This window comes from Orycteropus afer, unplaced genomic scaffold, assembly GCF_000298275.1.
Source record: "Orycteropus afer afer isolate SDZICR_OR568_19922 unplaced genomic scaffold, OryAfe1.0 scaffold00047, whole genome shotgun sequence".
Lineage (NCBI taxonomy): Eukaryota > Metazoa > Chordata > Mammalia > Tubulidentata > Orycteropodidae > Orycteropus > Orycteropus afer.
This window is the reverse complement of record NW_006921634.1, coordinates 7,489,159-7,510,925: the sequence shown is the minus strand read 5'-3', so window position 1 is coordinate 7,510,925 and position 21,767 is coordinate 7,489,159. Positions and strand designations below refer to the sequence as shown.

At 43.8% G+C, this 21,767-nt stretch overlaps 1 protein-coding gene across 1 annotated transcript in view; it reads right to left on the bottom strand.

Moving 5' to 3' along the window:
• The window catches only part of ENDOD1 (endonuclease domain containing 1), a 53,883-nt gene extending 38,355 nt beyond the window's left edge, over positions 1–15,528 (bottom strand). The window contains exon 1 of the mRNA XM_007938068.2: positions 15,229–15,528. Coding sequence (XP_007936259.1) covers positions 15,229–15,528 — 300 coding nt within the window. The remainder of the gene's footprint in view (positions 1–15,228) is intronic.
• Positions 15,529–21,767: the final 6,239 nt, after the last annotated feature.

The following is a 21,767-nucleotide window of genomic DNA, read 5'->3' as shown; positions in this document are numbered from 1 at the left end:
AGGAGCTCTGGTAGCATAGTGCCTAAGGCACTTGACTGCTAACCAGAAGGCTGGCGGTTCAAACCCACCAGCCACTCCTCGGAAGGAAGGTAGGGCAATCTACTTCCGTAGTGATACTGCCTCGGAAACCCAAGGAGGGGTCACTATGAGTTGGGTCCTACTCGACGACACATAACAACAACAACATTCAATTCATATTTTCTGAGTGCTCAGCATTCAACATTTATTAATCATTATGCTAGACTCAGGGTTGGCAAACTACAGCCTGCAGGCCAAGTGCAGCCTACCACTTGTTTTCATAAAGACAGTTTCATCGGAACACAGCCACGCTCATTCATTTACATGTTGTCTGTGGGTGTTTTCACAAAAAAAAAAAAAACAGAGTTGAACTGTTATGACAGAGACCATATAACCCACAAAGTCTAAAAGACTCACTATTTGGTGTTTTACAGAACAACTTTTCTGACTTCTGTGTTGGACAATGAGGATTCAATAGTGAGGAACAACAGCCCTGGGCCCTGTCCTCATGGAACTTGGAGTCTAGTTGGGTGATACTTAACTACTCACACAAATAAGTGACAACTGCAACATGGTAGCAAGGATGGGTGTGTTTAGGGCTGCTAGAGAGTATTGCAGGCAATTGACAGAACTGGGGAGATCATGGGAAGCACAAGAAACAATAGGTACAAAGGCCCTATGATGGGAGAGAACATAAAACATTTTTTAAAAAATTGAAATGAACCAAAGTGTCCACCAAAGGCATGGCAAAGTATGTGACACCAGATAAGGCTGGAAGAGGCATGGAGGCCAGACCATACAGAATTCTGGAGAGTATGATAAAGGTGTTGTCTTTATCTGAGGAGAAATGGGGAGCCCTGCAAGGTTTCTAGGAGCCCTGGTGGCACAGTGGTTAAGTGCTCAGCTGCTAACCAAAAGGTTGGTGGTTCAAACCCACCAGCTGCTCTGTGGGAAAAAGATGTGGCAGTATGATTCCGTACAGATTTACAGCCTTGGAAACCTTATGGGGCAGTTCTACTCCCTCCCATAAGGTTGCTTGCTATGAGTTGGAATCTACCTGAAAGCAATGGGGTTGGTTTTTTGTTTTGGTTTAAAGGGTTTCTGGTGAGACTGTTGGATTCATGATAAGATTACTGTTTTGAGAGGATTGTTCTGGTGGCAGAGTGGAGAAAAGCTAGAGAAGAGCCAGGTGAAATGGGTCAACCAGGCAGGAAGTTAGCAGGGACCTGAACATGAGACGAAAGGAGCTTGGACCTCAAAGTGAATGTGGTAAGAGTTATGGATGGAATTATGTCCCTCCAAAATATGGAATCCTAACTCCTATTCCTGTTTGAAAAAAATCCTCCTTGGTATTTTAATGGGGCCATATCATGATAGGTATGTCCTAAACCTAATTACCTCTTAGTTATAAAAAGAGCAGATTAGATGCAGATACAAGGAGAAGACACTATGTGACAAAGTTAGTAAAAGAATCTACAAGCCCAGGAAGGCCAGGAAAGCCTAGCAGCTACCAGAGGCTGAAATAGACCAAGAAAAACCTTCCCCTAGAACTGCCTCCTTGATTTGGATTTCCAGCCTCCTGGACTGTGAGAAAATTAATTTCTGTTCTTTAAAACCAACCACTTGTGGTATTGTTACCAAAAAAAAAAACACCAAACTCACTGCCGTCGAGTCGGATCCCACTCATAGTGCCCCCTCCTTGGGTTTCCGAGGCAGTATCATTATGGAAGTAGTGGAGTGGCTGGGTGGATTTGAACTGCCAGCCTTCTGGTTAGCAGTCAAATGCCTTAGGCACCATGCCACCAGAGCTCCCACTTCTGTCACAGCAACATGTTATTTCTGTAACTAATACAGTAAGGATTATAGAAGTGAAGTCTGTCCACCAGAGGTCCAGAAAATCTGGTCATCTACCATAACAAAGGGTAGACTCACCTGTAAAGGAGGCATCTGATTTTATGATGGATGCCATAGTTCAAGATAAAATAAAAATATCAATATCAGCAAATATTTGTTATGGTTCACAAACTCAGCTTCCTTTCTCCATGCTTTGTATGTCCTAAAACTGTAGATGATATCTAACCGTTCAGAGGCAAAAATAATGATTGGATTGATAGAAACCAACAAGAAAACCCCCAAGACCATGGCCCCGTTACACTTCAGAACTGGAGTTGAACTCAATCCTGAGGGCAACTAAACAACAGATAGGCATATAAGGTGAACACTGACACCAGGCAGATATACTCCTTAGAGCGGTCAATCGTGGAAGAACAGAAGGGAAGTGTTTGCACAGGGAGATAGTTTGGAGGGCAGGAATGCATAGGAAAGAAAGACACAGGGAAGAGGTAACTATAAAGAGGATGTGAGATAAGAGCTGTTACATTGTGGGGAATTCCAGTTGATGTTATGAAACAAAATGTGTATGAACTGTTGTTGTGCCATTGAGTTGGACCCAACTCCTAGCAACCCCTCCCTGGGTTTCTGAGGCAGTATCACTACAGAAGTAGATCACCCAACCTTCCTTCCAAGGAGTGGCTGGTGAGTTTGGACAGCCAGCCTTCTGGTTAGCAGTCAAGTGTCTCTATGGAAAATTAGTTTGCTCTATAAACTTTCATCCAAATCACAATAAAAATTACAATAAATAATAAATAAATAATGGCCAATTTCTCACTTGGTCCCTGCTCAATCCTGCATCTTGGTCACAAGAATAAAAGATCCAATGCATATATCAGATTTTTCCCTTAGTTCTAATGGCTAAGCTAATGGCAAGCAGGTATCTGTTGGGAAACACTACAGTCGTCCAAACACATAGGAAAGGTGCATCTACCAAACAGAGGTTGGATCCAGATTTACCCAGGATATAAGGGCAAAAGTAAGAACATGACTTGAGCTTATGAAAGAGTCATAAAGGCAAAAGAAACTTCTGCATCTTCAAGAAGGGCAGGTGTTGTGAGTCAGAGCAAAATCCCTCTTCTGGTCCCAAATCTGGGCATTGCATTTCTAGATTAGTAAATTTCAGAATGTGCTCTGTTCAGCCACTTTACTTTCCTAGGGAATCAGGCTGGGCACACAGACAGGGCTCCAGAGCTGACTGGGGCTACAGGCTGAGTAGGTCTTCTGCCTTTCCTAGAAGAGGACTCGGGAGGGTGTGGTTTGCCTGCACCACCTTGCCCCTCAGGCAGTTCTCATCCAGTCAGGAGCCAGGCTCTCCTTCCCTGAGCTCAAGTACCACACCCAAGCTACCAGCCCTGCCTGTCTGGCAGCAACAGCTCCATGCTCTACAGATGGAAAACCCCTCCCTTATCATGCCACTCTTTCTCACTAAGACTCAAGGGACAATTACCTGTCACTCAACAGTGTTAACAGTTTATGGTCCATTCCCCTGCCTGAACTCAACACCTGATGGAGAGTATCTGCTTGCACAACAATCATAGGAAGTGCTCATGATGGATTGGAACAGGGAAAGCTCGCAAAAGGGGGCTGAGATCCCTCAGCCCAGTGCAGTATTTAGTGAGCCATTGCTATAGGCACAAAGGTGTCCCTGGTGGCCCTGAGCATCTGACCATCATTGGCATGTGGTCGTGGTGCTGAGAATATGCCCTGCTCTAAAATCCTAGGAAAGGAATGTGTGAACTGCCAAAGGAGGAAGTTCATTTGAAGGAGTTAAACAGGTGATCTCCCAAAACATTAATAGGTTTGGTAATGGAGGCAACTCTGTGTGTATTCTAGTGTCAGATAGATAGGCTCAAACCCTAGCTACACCACTTAATAGCTGCATGAATATGAGCAAGTAATTTATCTTCTCTGAGCCTCAGTATCCTCCTCTGTATATCGAGAATAATAATAGTACCTATTTCATATGGTTGATGTGAGGATCAAATGAGAATACACGTGAAAAAATGCCTGGAAAAAAGTACCCAGCATGCCATAGTCACCTAGTGAACCATAGACCAGTCACTGAAGCGCCACTGAATACCTGAAAGGATCTCACACTTAACATATCCAAAACACAGTTCCCAATATGGCCCTCAAGCCAGCTCCTCCTTTAATACTTCGCATCTTATTCATGAGGAGTATTCTTCCAGTTGTTCTGGTCATAATCCTTGGAGTCATCTGTCATTCCTCTCTGTCTCTCACTCCAAACACTCCTGGCTCTTTAGTTCATATATATTCAGAACTACACTGTCACCATCCTGTCACACATGTTACTATCACCCAGATCCAAGCCAACACTGTCTCTTCCCAGATTGTTGAAATTGCCTAACTGGTCTCTCTGCCTCTGCACTGGATGTCATACTGTCTGTTTTCAACACAGTAGCCAAAATGATCCTTTTAAAATGTAACTCAGCTCATATTAAATCTCTCTGCTCAAAACCCTGCATAATGGCTTCCTGTTTCACATAGAAAAAAGAGGCAAATTTCTTATAAATAGTTCAAAAGCTAGAAAACAAAACCCCTGCTGTTGAGTTGATACCAACACATAGCGATCCTATAAGACAGGGTAGAACTGCCCCCCACATGGTTTCCAAGGCTGTAATCTTTATGGAAGCAGATTGCCATATCTTTCTCTTGCAGAGTGACTGGTGGGTTGGAACTGCTGATCTTTCTCAGTTAGCAGCTAAGTACTTTAACCACTATACCACTAAACAAAAAAAAAAAAAAAAAACCTCACTGCTGTCAAGTCGATCCCGACTCATAGAAACCCCTCCTTGGCCTTCCGATGCAGTATCTTTATGGAAGTAGATTACTCCTTATAAACAGTCCAAACCAAAAAAAAACAAACTCACTGCCATCAAATGGATTCTGACTCATAGTGACCCCCCACTGGGTTTTCAAGGCTGTAAATCTTTACAGAAGCAGACTGCCTCATCTTTATTTCACAGACCAGCTGGTGGGTTTGAACCATCAACCTTTTGGTTAGCAGCCAAATGCTTTAACCACTACACCACCAGAGCTCCTTAAAAATAGTCCAGAGGCCCCTAAATGATCTGCCAGCCATCTCTTAGTTCTCTACCATATTTTTACACAAGTCATGCATGCATTATACAGTGTTTTTTTGCAAACCAAGCATCCCCCATGCACTGATTTCCTATGTGCAGAATGCATGTTATATGAATGAGTTCTCAATAAATTTATCCTTCTCCAACCACACTGACCTCTCTATTCTTCATCAAACACCAGGAACACTCACGCCTCAGGGTCTTTGCACCTATTCTTTCTACCTAGAACATTTCTTCACCCAGTACTGCATAGCTGGCTTTGTCATTTCCTTTAGGCCTTCACCCAAAAAATCACCTCCTCAGTGATGTCCTCCCTGGCAACCATTCTAAAACTTCACGGTCCCCCTGATATTTCTATATTTAAAAAAACAAAACAAAACAAAACTTTTTAATGGTGATTTGGATGAAATTTTACAAAAGAAATTCATTTTCCATTCAGCAGTCCATATACATTTTCTTTTGTGACACTGATTACAAGCCCCACAATGTAACAGATCTCTTCCCACTTCCTTCCTGTGGTTACCCTTTCCCTATGTCCTTCTACCTATGCACTCCTGCCTCCCTGGCTTTCTCACTGTGCAAAGGCTGCCCTTCTGTTCTCCTAAGGTTGGTTGTTCTAAGAAGTGCATCTACCTGGTGTAACGCTCAGCTCACAGGCTTGCTGTTGTTTGACTGAGAGTTAAGCCACTGGAATGAATTCAATTCCAGGCCCGAAAAGTGACCAGGGGCCACAGACTCAGGGTTTCACCAGTCTCTATCGAACCAGTAAGCCTGGTCTTTTTTTATGACTTTGACTTTTGTTCCACATTTTCCACTCTAACCAAGATCTATTTTGATCCCTTTCTGAGTGTTTGACAGTGGTAGACAGACACTATCTAGTTCTTCTGGTCTGAGGGTCATGTAGACTGAAGTTCACATGGTCTACTGGACTAATTATTTCCATGCATCTTTGGTTTTCTTCATTCTTCTTTGCTCTGGATGAGGAGAGACCAATAGTTACATCTTAGATGTGCACTCTCAAGCTTTTAAGACCCCAGTTACTATTCACCAAAGTAGGATGTAGAATAATGTTTTTACTATGTTATGCTACTTAAGCTTGATGTCCCCTCCAACCACAGTCCTGAGCTCACAGGCCCACTCACTCACTTTCTCAAGGTGCTTGGTTATGGCTAAGAAGTTATCTTAACTTTGTCCCCTGTTAACTCTGCTATTTATATGGTCTTTAAAAAAATTGTGATTTGGGGGCGTTTACAGAATAAATTGGTTTCCCATTCAATAATCCATACACTTTCTGTTTTGTGACATTTACTGTAACAGTATTCTTCTCACTTCCTCCCTTGGCCCATTCTTTCCCTTTTTGGTCTTCCTTCCCATCTCCTCCCACCTTCCTAGCTCTATCCCTGGGCAGATACCATCCTCTTGATCTCATATGCTTGACTGGTGTGAGGAGTTCATACCCTCTTGATATGTTCACCTAATAGGTCTGCCTACTGTTTGGCTGCCAGTTGAGTCACGAGGATTAAGTTCAGTTCCTAGCTTGAAGGGTGTCTAAGGGCCATAATCTCAGGGGTTTCTGACCAGTAAACCTGGTCATTTTTATGATTTTTAATTTTGTTCCACATTTTACCCCACTCTGTCTAGGACCTCTTACTGTGATTCCTTCCAGAGTAGTCAGCAGTGGTAGCTGGGAACCATCTAGTTCTGGTCTCAGAGTCGCAGAGGCTGGGATTCATGTGCTCCCTTAGTCCTTTAGACTAATTGTTTCCTAAGATTTTCTTAACTCTTCTTTGTTCCATACAGGGAGAGACCATTTATTGTTATTTTTTATAGCACCTACAAATACATATGTAGGAAAATCATCTGCCAAACCTATATGCAGTCATGAGTATATTCCTGTTTGCCTACCCATACCTGATCACCTTGCCTGTCTACCTATGTTTCCACCCATAGATTAATGTTTGTTATTACTGATAATCCAGTATTGTGTATATAAAAGTATTTACCTTTGTGGTCTGTACCTCTTGTGCACCTCTCCATGTCTACCTTTTCCTCAGTGATATTGTGTTGATCACTTGCTTTTAGTATACTGCCTTTCCCTTCACCCAAATCAATACATGTCATTTAACTAGCTAGCAATTTTCCCTTCCACCTCTCCTATCCCTGGTAACCAACAAAGAAAATTTTCTTCCCTGTGTAAAACTATCCTTAACTTCTTAAAATAACCAAAAAACTTACTGCTTTCAAGTTGGATTCGACTCACAGTAACCCCTCCTTGGGTTTCTGAGGCAGTATCACTACAGAAGTAGATTGCCCAGTCTTCCTTCTGAGGAGTGGCTGGTGGGTTTGAACCTCCAGCCTTCTGGTTAGCAGTCAGATGCCTTAGGCACTATGCTACCAGATGTTTCAAACGGAAGAGAAAATTGAAATTTGAAGAATAAAATATTTATTTCCCAAGGATAGCTCCACTCAATCACAATGAGCTAACAATTAAGCTAATGACAATCTAAAGCTGGGATTTTCAGAATATTGAGGGAGTAGAAAAGCTGTAAGCCATATAAGAAGCTAGTTCAATTCAAGAAAATAAAAAATTTAGTCAGTGGAATATAGAGAGAAAATCCTGACATTTTAATTGGAAAAAGCATGGGAGAGTAGAGAGCTTTGGACTTGGATGTCCAATCCAGGCTTTGCCATCTAGCAGCTCTGTGACTTTGGGTAAGTTTCTTAACCACTCTGAGCATCTGTTTCTTAAACTTTAAAACACAGACCACATACCTACCCAGAAGAGTTGTAATATGGCTGAGATGAGTTAACTTGTGAAAATCCTTGCACACAATAAGGGATAAATAAATGATGGTTGCTTCCCTGGATTGTCAAAAGTTAGGTCTGAATTGAAAGAATAGTGTAGTGAGATCACCACTGGGCTGTTTCAGGACAAAATGTCCCTGAAATGTTCTGCCAATATAAGCTAAGAACCTTAACTTGCTTCTGAGAATAACCTACAAATCAAATGGAAACACTGAATGCAATGATGAAGAAAAAGCCAGAACAGGAGAAATATGCAATGAAGGATAGCATGTGTGACTCCCGTTTGTGCTGTTTGCAGCATAGTAAACAAGAACCTATGAGCATGAGCACTTTACTTTGGAACCATCTTCCTGAGTCAGGTGCTTCCCAGCCTTACCCAGGCCCACACAATAGATTGGAATGCCATTGCTCATTGTGTTTGTTTTGTGCAACACACCTTTTCGTTGCTCAGGACAGAGGGTGGAGGTATCCCTGGCACCTGTTTTTTCATACTGTTTTGTTTTTTTAAATCATCTAACTCCATTCATTCATTCATTCAACTCTTCCATTTGTGTGATATCTCGCCACTCTCTTTCTCAGTACCTATTATATGAACGTGGGACACATGTCAAACACTTGAGAAGTTGTACGGATGGATGTAAAGGGCTGAGGCCTGAAGTCCATAGTTTGTATTTTAAAAGAGACTTGTAGAATTGTAGAACTCATCTATGTACTTCAGTATTCCATTTGTGTGTGTATGTGTGTACCCTGTACTTATTAAGATAAGACCTTAATAAAGTACTCACATTAAAATTTATCAAGAGCATACCATGTTTCAAGTATTGTATTATATGTGTTATCTTGGCTATTTGTCACAACCATTCTATGAAGTAAACACTTACCTTTAATTAAAAGATCGGAAAAATAGGGCTGGAAAGTTATGGTCACATAGTTTATAAATGACAGAGCAGGAATCTGAATTCAAGTCTCTTAACTAGGAGGTAAGAATCAGAATTGTGTTATTTGATGACCCCCTTACACAGAGATTTGACTGTATGATGTATTCTATATATCTGTTCTTTGACACCATGAAAAGAAGGTAAAATGAAGAGTACTCTTGATAGTGTCAAGGTATGTAAGCAAGGAGCCACTGACGGCAAATAAAGAACAAAGATTTACTCAAGATTCTAACTTGTGATAACTGTTCATGTGCCGTATACTAATATTTTAAATATAGCCTCATTGGGCTCTCTAGAAAAAATGCTTTGGTACTCAACCAGAATATTTCTTTCACTCTGGAGCCAATGACACACTGAGAAACATTTATGCGGAGAAATGGGTACTTCCACTTGTCTGACAAGTATTGGGGACTACAAATGGAATAGAAATTAAGAGTAAGTTAGTGAAAACACCACATAATGTGGATGAACTTGAAGGACATTATGCTGAGTGAAATAAGTCAATCACAGAAGGCCAAATACCCATTCCACTATTGTAAAAAGTCAAGAAAAGGTTTATATATGGAAGGAAACTTTCTTTGTTGGTTACCAGGAGTAGGGGTGGGGATATTCTTAGATAGGTTGGGGAAAAAAAAAAAAAATATATATATATATATATATATATATATCCATAAATATACACACACACACAAACAAAGATTATTAGTAGTTAGCAGGGGTAATGAGGAGGAGGAAAAAAACAAAAACTCAAACTCAACTGCCGTCGCGTCGAACCCAACTCATAGCGACCCCTCCTTGGGTTTCCGAGGCAGTATCACTACGGAAGTAGATTGCCCCATCTTCCTTCCGAGGAGTGGCTGGTGGGTCTGACCTGCCAGCCTTCTGGTTAGCAGTCAAGTACCTTAGCCACTATGCTACCAGAGCTAAGGGGAAGCTTTTGTTTGTGGGGCACTGAGTTTCTGCTAATGGTAGTAGAATATTTAGGAAAAGGATAGCAATGATGGTGGCACAACATGAAAACACCATCAGTGTCCCTGAGCTGTAAATGGGGAAGTTATGTTGGTGAATAACTTGTTATATATGTTTTCACCACAATATAAGTTTAAAAAAAGAAAAAAATAGCTAAGGCAATGGTGGTTCAGTGGCAAAATTCTCACATTGTATGCTGGAGAGCTGTGTTCAATTCTTGGCCAGGGCACCTTACGAGCAACCACCACCCATCTGCCATTGGAGACTTGCATGTTGCTATGATACTGAACAGGTTTTAGCACAGTTTTCAGACTAAGAGAAAAGGCCTGGTGATCTACTTCCAAACATCAGCCAGTGAAAATCCTATAACTCACAATGGTCTGATCCACAACCAACCGTGGGGATGGCACAGGACCAGGCAATATTTCAATAGCCCTAAAAACAATAACAAAAAATTAGGATCCTCATAATAAGGATGAAAACTAAAGTCCTAAGATCATTAATACAGTGGATCATACAGTGAGGTCAAAGAATCTCCATGGTGTACTGAAAGAGTACTGGACTAGGAAAAGACAGTCATGAGTTCAAGTCCCAGCTTGTTGTGTGAGAGTGGGCACATCAATTAACATATCTAAGCTACATCTCTCAATGAAGAGAATGATATCTACTTCACAGTATTTTTATGAGATTAAATAATTGTGAGTTGTTATTACCATCTATAAGGAACTCTGGTGGCACAGTGCCTAAGGCATTTGACTGCTAAGCAGAAGGTTAGCAGTTTAAACCCACCAGATACTCCATGGAAGGCAAATGGGGCAATTTACTTCCATAAAGACTTACCACTCTGGAAACCCAGCGGGGGTTGCTATGAGTTGGATTTTTGACTCAATGGCAGTGGGTTTGTTTTTTGTTTTGCGGAAAGCCAAGGAGGGGTCGCTATGAGTTGGATCTGACTCTACAGCAGTGAGTTAATCTATGAGGCCAATTCCTTCCAATGTTTATGTTCATAAAATGAAAGGGTCTCATATGTTGGCTTCTGACATGAATTGGCAATTTACTTTGGAAGGGCATCACCGGTACCTCCTCCAAATATTCTTCCACTAAATGGAAAAGAGTTGAGGGACTAAAAGGTTTGAGGCTCCCTGTACTAAACCAGAACCCAATTCTCAGGATCCCAAAGTCTTGACTGAAAATCCTCCAAACTTCTTCCATCATGCTAGCTAGGGACATAGTTTCTCATCTCTTTCTTGCCTTCACCCTATTCTCACTTTGATGAAATGACCATATTCCACATAAACCCACTGGCCATATGTTTTCTCTACCTCCTTTTAAATTTCCAATTCTGTCTCTCAGAAGGTCCATCTAAACTGTTTCAGCATAGACTGACATGACATGAAATCCTGTATCCAACACTGAAGGGCTGTTATGTACAGAAGGGACCCAAATCATTTAGGATAGTTCCAAAGGCCAGAGCTAGGACTGATGGGGTGGACTTACAGAACGGTTCCAGTTCTGTATATGGAATATGTATGTAACAGGGGCTGCTGGCCAGCTACAGGCAAGCTTCTAAACAGGAAGCTCCCTTACCAAGACAGTTCAATCAGGACAATCTCACCCACTGCTGACCAGCTGATCCTAATATGTTATTCACCACTTACTGAGTGCTTTCTATGTGCTGCACACTAGGAATACAAGACTGAGTAAGACACACTCCTCAGCCCTCAAGAGTTGGGGAAAAAGATACATAAAAGGGTAAATGCAAAACAATATAGTAAGTACAAAAATAGAGAGAGATGAACCTAGCACAAGAGGTGGGCCTAATTCAGGTGGGGAATCCTTTCTTGAGGAGGTAACACCTCAGCAATCTTAAAGAATGGAATGGAGGAAAGAAAGTGAAGGGCAAGGTGGGGCATTTGGGGCAAAAGCAAAACGGACTGAATAAAGAAACAGATGTGACAACCAGAGTGGTTTATGAGAGGAAGCCCAGGCAGTTGGATAATACTAGAACATAAAATGTGAGGGTGGGGAGAGGTGAGAAACAGGGCTAGAGGTGGAAACAGGAGCTGTATTATGGAGGGCCTTATAAATGGCATGCTGCGGTTTGAACTTTGGCCTGTTGATGTTTGGCAGCCAACACCTCAAAGGCTTTAAAGCACCAAGAGTGACTAAGTTTCTATAGTCCTTGATTTACAGGCTTTTTTCAAAGAGAAACTTCAGGACAGTCACAAAGCTGCAAATTGGGCCTCGGGAGTCCCAATGTCAGTCTAGCCCTGGCTGACTCATTCCTGAAGGTAACAACGAAGGCTTGTTTAGTTTCCTCTGCCCTCCCCATCTGCTGGGACTCTAGGTGATGCTGACCTCATAAAAAGGTGATGTGGGCACAAAGTGACTCAGCATCACCAACTGCTCTGAAGCAACCGAAAGTACACACTGAGCCCTGAGCATCTTTCTGCAGTGGGGACCTTGGCTCTGAGGCAGCCCTCTGGGAGCAGGCTGCAGGGGAGTCAGGTTTGCTGCAGTGTGCTTGGAACCCACCCACATCTGGTAGCTCCACCTACTGCTTCCTTCTCTCCCTTCTAATACCCTCTGGTTTCTGGTTAGCTTGGCCTGAGGTTAAGAGCGACCCCCACCTTGCAGGCAGAAGCACTCTGCTGTGCTTAGCCACTGCGATCATCTGGCTGGCACTTTAGGCCTCCTGTACTGTTCAGAACTGCTGTAGGGCTCAACTCTCTAGAGTCCTAGGGGTGCAGTTAGGGATAAACTAATTTTAGATTAAAATATGTCTTAAATTTCTGTCATTTTCATACTTGATCTCATCGGTCCTAACATCAACAAGCTACCATTTGAAACTCTCCACCCTCCCTCTCCATCCTCTCTTATGTCCCCAGCTCATTCTCATTACTCCACCAAGGCACAGCATCTCCAGTACCTATATGCCCAGGTCTACTTCCTCTCTGACAAATCATGCCCCTTACGACTCCTTCAATAATAGTTGCACAAATGGCTCTGCTTCCTTAAGCCTTCCTTGATTACCCTTTCATACTTGAACCCTCCCTTCCATTATTCCTCTACATTTTGAACACTTGAGTAGACTGTAATCTAGTCACTTATATTAGTTTAGCTGTTCCAATGACACCCCATTCACTAATCCCTAAATCTGCCATGTAATTTCTCACTTACAATGTCTCCCCTGCTTTAAATGCCCTCCTCCTGCTTGTCTTCCTGCTGGACTTGGCCTATCCTTCCAAGCACAGCACAAATACCCTAGCCCTAAGGCTTTCCTCTAAGCAGCTCTGGTGGCGTAGTGCCTAAGGCATTTGACCACTAACCAGAAGGTTGGTGGTTCAGACCCACCAGCCACTCTGCAGAAGGAAGACTAGGCAATCTACTTCCATAAAGATTTACTGCCTCAGAAACCCAGAGGGGGTCACTATGAGTTGGAATAGACTCGATGGCAGTGAGTTTTGTTTTGTTTTGTTTTGTTTTTTAAGGCTTTCCTCTATCACCAAAAAGACTGATTAACTTTAATAAGACTTTGTTTACCTTCATTATGTTTTTTTTTTTTTTTTTTTTGCTTATGTCCTAAGAGCTGGTACTTAGGTGCCAGACACCTCTCTGACAACTTTACATTTAATAACTCATTTAATCCTCATAACTTCCCTATGATGTATCTCCAAGGTAACCTGTCCAAATTTATAGCTAGTCCACAGAGGAACTGGGATTTGAACCTTCTGGGATTTAAATCCACTGGGATTTGAACCCAGGCAGCCTGACTCTTGGGAACTCTGGTGGTGTAGTGCCCAAGGCATTTGACGGCTAACCAGAAGGCTGGTGGTTCAAACCCACCAACCACTCCTTGGAAGACAGAATGGGCAATCTATTTCCATTGAGATATTGCCTCGGAAACCCAAGGAGGGGTCACTATGAATCAGAATTGACTCGATGGCAGTGAGTTTAGTTTTGGTTTTAGCCTGACTCTAATCAGACACTGTCACCGCTCTGTACAGTAAGCTCTACCTGCAGACCCCTGAGTTCAGAAGCTACACTCACTTCTTTGGGTATCACAGTGCCTGGCACACAGCAGGTGATAACTAATTACGTTCCCAATTTACTCAAAAGTTGTTTAGCCTGTATTCCCATGTCTTTCTCATGTGTATGTTCTCCCTAAGGAGTCCATAAAGTCCTCAAGGAAAAGGGAGCAGGTCATCTCTTTTCTTCACAGCCTCATCATCACAGTGAATAAGGAGTGAGGGAATACACTGAGAGTCCTAGGGGTGCAGTTAGGGACAAACTAATTTTAGATTAAAATATGTCTTAAAATTTCTATCATTTACAAAGGTATGATCTCATAACCTGATCTCATCCATCCTAACATCAACAAGTGAGGTAGGGAAAATGATGTGGAGGTGAGGAAACTGAAGGGCAGACTGCTTGGGATCTAGCCAAGATCTCAGAGCTAGAAATAGCTGAAGATCAGAACCCCTTGGTCTCCAGTTTACCCAAGCGCTCCAGGCAGACAGTGCCCATCAGGCGTGGGCGGTGCTAGGCGCAATGCCTCCTCCTCCAGCTAGAGTAGCTGCTCGGCTGTAGGGCTGGGGTCCCTTGGTGGTGAGAGGCGGAGAACCGGCTAAAAGGGAGCTTGTTTGGCTGGGTTTTCTAGAGAGGCCAGCCAAGCAGAGGTGGAAAGAGATGCTGCCAGGTTCAGCAAGGGCCTCTAGGGGCTTCTCGAGTGTTCGGTCACTGTCACCAGACAGAGCAGAATACCAGGGAGGGGACATAGTTTCCAAATGGTCTGATAATATAGACATGAAGAATCGGGAAAAACTGGTTTATCTTTCCCATCAGAGGGAGGTCATCAATGTTTCCTTACTATTTGTAACTATGCCACTGCATTTTTTTTAAAAAAAATCGATCCCTTTATTGCCCTTAGTATGTCCTAACTCAAATTTACCAGGTGTCATGTGTAGAAGGGAAGAATTTTCACGCTAGGATGGACTCTGCAGAAGGGCAGTGAACGTACAGCCAAAAGATCCGCCACATCTTACAGCTGTCAGTCTCTTCTTCACACCCCCCACCCCACCCCAGCTTCGATCTCCTCCATGAAATGGGGATGAAAATGCCCACCCTGCGCCACGTCTGTGAGCACCCAGCCTCCGCTTTCTGGGGATCAGTACTGTCTCCTCGGTTTCTGTCTCACGCTCCTCACTACCCAGGAAGCGAACCAGTCATTGCAAATGACTTCGCTGAAACGTAGGGAGAACCTCCCCTACAGGGGACCTCCCGCCCCGCGGCTTAAGTGAAAGCTCGCAGAGAGCCAAGTAGTGGCGTTGACACGGGGTGTGGAAGGCGCTATCTCCCAGGGCGCGGTGGGGTGGATCTGAAACCGCAGGCACCTAAGGCATGGGGGCTGCCTTTCCCGGTCCTGCCCTCGAGATGAAGGCAGCACGTTCCTGGAAGGAAAGCCCAGCGGCCCGGCCTCCGTCACTGGCCAGTTCGCTTACCTGCGGCTCCACTAGCCAGCCTTGCTCGGCGCCGCTGGCCCCCGGGCCCAAGGCGCGGAACGCCGAGTACACCGGGATGCGGTCCTGGGTGCTGTAGAGCGTGGCGAAGCGCTCGACGCCCTCGGAACGCTGACAGATCTTCACGTGGGAATCCGCCGCCAGGCCCAAGGGAGGGGTCTCGGCGTAGAAGAACTTGTTACATTCGCCAAAGCCGGCCTCTTCCTCGCCCACAATCCGGCCTTCCAGCAGCCCGGCCAAGGCGACCAGGCTGCCCAGCGCGAACCAGCGCGCGGTGCCCATGGCGGCCTCTCGGAGCGCCGCGGAGCGGAGCGGCGGGCGGCCGCGGCGCGGGCTCTGCGGGCTAGGCGGGGAGCGCGCGAGTCTGCAGAGCTAGGCTGGGAGGGGAAGTGGAAGCCCAGGCGCCGCGCGGCCGGTCGAGCGCTCGGCGGGGCGGCCCCGGCGGCAGGGGCGGGTCGGAGTCCGGAGGCCGCGCCTCCTTCCCTCCCTCCGTGGAGATGGCTGCAGAGCGCTAGGGCCAGGGCTTGAGGATCCGGGCAACGTCCCTCGGACTGCATTCGGCCCTGGTGATGCAGGTCACCGGCTGATGCGGTGCCTCTTAACTTCACAGGGACGCGCGCTTCCACTAGAAGTTCAGGGCGCGGTCGGCCGAGTGCGAGTAGCTGGGAAGGGATGGAGGCCCAGAAGCCTCCCGGGCTTGTGCTCACCAAGAGCCTTCAAGGGTGTAATGGGAGGACGTGAGATGATCACGGTGCTGTAGCTCTCTAGAGCCGATGCGCCAAGACGCTCTCTGAAACCCGATGAAAATTATTCTTCATCTCCCAGCTTCAACACACAACTGCCCACACATTTACAAGACTTTGGTGCCTTTTTGTTGAGTCAGAAGCCCCGCGGCCCAAGTAAAGAAATCCAATAATAGGAAGTTCCTAACCTAGGCAGACGGTTCAAATCCACCAGCCACTCCTCGGAAGGAAGGTTGGGCAATCCTACTTCCGTAGTGATACTGCCTCGGAAACCCCTCCTTGGTCGCTATGAGTCGGGGCCGACTCGACGGCAAATAACAACAACAACAACAACCTAGGCAGACAATACAGCTCTGCAGTAGTTTACCTGGTACAGGGGTTAGAAACAAAACCAGTACCAAGTAGATTCATTCATTCATTCACCTGTCAATCAATCACCCGTGTCGGCCTGCGTTTGGCACCTGGGTTACAGAGGTAGTCAGAAGTAGATGCCTTCGTGCATCCTATAGCCTAAAGTTTCTCATGAACCAGATAAGTATCTACTTAAAGGACTTATTAAAAGCAAACGTGACTCTGACCAGTAAAGGAGTGCAAAGTATAGTCCTGGAAAGCGTGCCTGAAAAAGTGGCACCTGAGTTGAGACCTGGAGGATAAGTAGACAGTAACTGGGCAAAGAGTAAAACAGCATGTTTTAGCAGAAGGGAACATGGTATGTTGGAGGAAATTAAGGAAAGTTTGGAGTCATTAGAGAGTAGAGAATTGGGGGAAGAGTATGAGAAATGGGGCAAAAAGAGAAGGCAGGGGTCCTATCATTCAGGGTATAATGGACCAAAGCCTTAAACTACTTGACAAGTTTCATGAAATAATACGTATGAGTACAACTCCCATTGCAATATAGTATTTCTATTTTGTTTCACTGTTTTGTTTCCAATTATCTTTCATTTTCTTTATTTTTCTTTTTCTATTTTATTCCACTTTAAAAAAAAAAAAAGTACTGGTGGTGAAGCAACAGAAGACAGGGCTGGAGTAAGTTCTCAGAGACAATCAAACACCTTGTAAGAGAGAATCACAGGGCCTGCCGACTCAGGACCATAGTCTCATTGTGCTCAATGGACATTATGCTCAATTGGCACAACATAGAACATAAAAATCTTGTTCTACAGCCTACTTTGGAGAGTAGTGACTGGGGTCTTAAAAGCTTTTGAGTGGCCATCTAGGGTGCAATTATTGGTCTCTTCTCATGTGCAGCAAAGAGTGAAGAAAATCAGTCATCTGGAAATAATCAGTCCAAACATAAGATGGACCACCAGGACCTCAGCCTTTCCTACCAGAGACCAGAAGAACTAGATGGTGCCCAGCTACCAATGCCAACCACTCAGGAAGGGATCAAAACTGGAGATCCTGGAAAGAGTGGGAGGAAAAATGTGGAACAAAATTCAAAAACACAAAAAAGACCAGAATTACTGGTCAGATAGAGACTGGTGGAAGCCCCAAGACTATGGCCCTGGGTTACCCTTCGGGCCTAGAGATAGACTCACTTCCATGCATTGGCTCTCAGCCCAACAGTAGAAAGACCTACATGAAGAACACCTACCCCAGGATGATGCACTCACATATTCTTAGAGCAATCAGCCATGAGACACCAAAGGGGCAGCATTCACATAGAGGGAAAACTGGACAGACAGCAGTGCATAGCTAAGAAGGGCATGGGGGGCGGGCACAGGAAGGGGTTAGTCACAGGAAGGAGAGGGGAGGAGAATTTTTACAATTGGGGATAGTAATTGAGGTGTGAAATCAAATGTGCATGAACTGTTGAATGTAAAACAAGTTCACTTTGTAAATTTGCACCCAAAGCACACATACACACACACAAAAGTACTGGTGGTCACTCAAAAAAAATTGTTTCTGTGCACTAATGGCTAATAACCTGCACTTTGGAGAGCAATATTATAGCTCATGTTGAGGATTTTTAATCTTTCAATGATGGTAACAGGGATAGATTGGAGGGGTCCAAAATGAGTGAAGAAAAACTTTTGCAGCAATGCAGGTAAGAGATATTCTAGCTGGGACTAGGTAATAATTATAGAGGGAGAGCCAGAACATCTACTCTCGGCCAGGTGCCTTTACTTAACATCTTATTATTTAATCTCATTTCCCTAGTGGTGTGCCATGTTGAGTATTAAGGATCAGAGCACTTGAATGACTACCCAGGATGGCATTGCTATTGAGTCCTGAGCCAGATTTGAACCAGGTATGTCTGCATCTCAAGCCTAGTCTTTCCTCTTAGTCATAGCACATCAGAGACTATAAAGTAGGCCACTAATTTTCATAAGAACAAACTCGGAAGCTCGAGATTAAATTTCTCACACATACCAATGCCTGAAAATGTTGACTAGGTTTGGTTCCTGAAATGAAATCTTTATGTGTACCTTAAAAATAAATAATTATAAAAAGGTACATTTTGTGTGATGTCACAAAAGGGGATAGGCTTGAAGCCCCCTTTGACCTGAGGTTGATGACCCTGGTCATCTGGTACTATCTTAACCAAGTCATATCACCCTTGTAGGCCTTGATCATGGTAGGCCTTGAGGCCTCCTCTGGGATGCTCTGAGGAGTAGGTGTTCCTTGACATCAATTCATATGTCAATTATAAAGTATTATACAAAGAAAATTAAATAACTAGGAATTAATCCCTCCCTTCCCTGCGTTCTTTGTACACACATCTATTATGGTACATACAATGTTAGGGTATTAATAATCCTGTGTCTGTCTTCTCTAGTAGATCATGAAGTCCCTGGGGGCAGGGGTGGTGTCTCTTTATTTATGAGTGTCTAGTAGCTGCCACTGCGTCTGCAGCACGGTGGATAATGGATGTGAATTATGATGATTGTGTTATGTCTTAACAAATGCCAAAAGTATAGCAAAATAAATTCTTGGCCTTAATGACTAAAGCATTTATAAGACTTTACTTCACTGCTTCTCAGACTTCTTTGAATCTTGTCCCTTTGATAATCTCTGGTGGCAAATTCTAATTCTTCCCCATCCTTCTATCGTTCAATGGCATGCATAGACACAGAACATTTGCACATCCACAGACAGAATAATTTTCTCTATTTTATGCTCTTTAGTTTATCATACAAAACAATAGCAGTTCTTTCTGTGGGTTTACCTTCTAAAGATAAAGTTACAATACTGAACATGCTTTTGCATGTTACAGATATCTCACCCCAAGATTCTGGGTCACATGACAGGGTAAGAATGCCTTAATCTAAGTATTTTTAACTGGTAATTACACGGGAAGATGGTCGTTAGCAGTATCTCTATGTGAGATACACAGTCCATCAATAAGTCACCACTATCTCCCCCATTTGATTACCTCTAGTTCCTTTTCTTTTCCACTGACTCTCATCTCACAGGAAGGAGGTTTTCAAATGAGACCCTCTGAGTCCTCTGTACTCACATTCATGCCAATTGTAAATCTGTTAAAAAAAAAAAAAACTCCAGCAATGGCTTAAAGAGAAAAAGTAGTGGCTGATGTAGAATAAAAGGGTATTTGACTTGTTGCATTTCTGTGACTTGATTGGCTCCGACCCAAGTTGTTTGAAAATGTGAGCCAAACTAGACACTTCACCTCCAAGCTCTGATGACAGTTCCATCCCCCACATCACCACCCTAGACTAAGCCATCATCACCTCAATTCATTTGTTATCCTCTCATCCTTCCAGTCTGTTCTCCAGCTGATGTGACTTCCTAAAATAAATTTGACAGTTCATTGCACTCTCACAGTCCTTCAGTGGCTCCTATTCACCTTAGGCTAAAGTCCCAACTCCCTAACTGGTCCCCAAGTCCCACTGAGATCTGGCCCCTCCCTCTCCAGCTCCATGTCTTGCCCTCCACCTTTATTCTTTTAAGCAGTACTGTATTTGACTTTTTGCAGTTCTTCAAATGTGGAATGCTCTCTCGTTGCTGAGCTTTTGCATGATGAATTACTTCTCTTCTTTGGTCTGGACTCTGTTGGTGTAGTGCCTCAGGCATTTGACTGCTAACCAGAAGGCTGGCGGTTCAAACTCACCACATACTCCTTGGAAGGAAGATTGCGCAATCTACTTCCGTAGAGATATTGCCTTAGAAACCCAAGGAGGGGTTGCTATGAGTTTGGTCTGATTCAACAGCAGTGAGTTTTTTTTTTTTTTTTTGGCCTGGCGTTCTTAATACACATTCCTATCATAGTGCGTAAGGCACTTGACTGCTAACCAGAAGGCTGGTGGTTCAAACCCACCAGCCACTCCTCGGAAGGAAGGTTGGGCAATCCTACTTCCGTAGTGATACTGCCTCGGAAACCCAAGGAGGGGTCGCTATGAGTTGGGACCGACTCAACGGCATATAACAACAACAACAACATCCTTTCACATACACACACATACTTTTTTTTTTAATGCAACTTAAACCTCACTTTCTTTAGTACTAACTACCTTCTTGACAAGCATGCCCTCAGCCCTACTTCCCCAACACCTCTCCACACACACAGAAGGGGTTAAGGGCCCCTTCTAATTATGCTTGTTAAGCCTAGTATTTCCTCTGTATCATAATTGCTACCTCTCCCCCTTAGATGTAAACATAGTATCTAGTACAGAGTAAGCATTGGATAGAATGGGTGAGAGAAAAAGAGGGAATGAGGGAGGAAAGAAAACACTTTCTTCATGAAACTTCTTTTGGGTTCTCACTACTCTAAAATGTTTTTAAATATCTACAAAGAGTCATTAACTGTGGTAGATGCTAGGTATAAAGGAAGAATAAAGAAAGAGGTTGTCCTTGCTGTCATGATGTTCAGTGTCACATGGGTAACCACAAGAGAAAGCAGAAGACTTTGGTTCTGGACCTGTGTCTACTGCTAACTGATCCTCTGCAAGCTGCTTTGCCTTAGACCAGAGAAGGGCAGTATTGGGGAACCTTCATTCAGCAAGTGATTTCACTGAGTTCATGCTCTATCTAGCTCTATGCTAGTACAAGACCGATATAGTCCTTCACACCAGGGAACTTGAAGTATGGTAGGGAAGACAGACAGACAAGCAATTACCATGCAGTGTGAGAAGTACACTGATAGGGTGGGTACTTTGTACTATAGAGCCAGACAAAAACAAAACAAAACAAAAACACACTGCCATTGAGTCAGATCCCACTCATAGTGACCCCTCCTTGGTTTTCTGATGTGGTATCACTATGGAAGTAGATTGCCCAACTTCCTTTCGAGGAGTGGCTGGTGGGTTTGAACCCCCAGCCTTCTGGTTAGCAATCAAATGCCTTAGGCACTATACCACCAGAGCCAGAGCAGGACCACACATACTAACCTAGGGAAAAGAAGCTCTAGAAAGACAATGGTGGTTGTTGTTAGGTGCCATTGAGTAGGTTCTGACTCATACTGACCCTATGTACAACCTGCTCCTGTGCCATCCTCACAATTGTTAGGTTTGAGCCCATTGTTGCAGCCACTGGTCAATCCATCTTGTTGAATATCTTCCTCTTTTATGCTGACACACTGCTTTACCAAGTATAATGTCTTTCTCCAGGGACTGTTCCCTGCTAATAACCTGTCCAAAATATGTGAAATGAAGTCTCCTTATCCTCCCTTCTAAGGAGCATTCTGTCTGTACTTCTTCCAAAACATATTTGTTCATTCTTCTAGCACTCTGTGGTACGTTTAATATTCTTCAACAACACCATAATTCAAAGACATCAATTCTTCTTTGGTCCTCTTTATTCATTGTCCAGCTTTCAAAT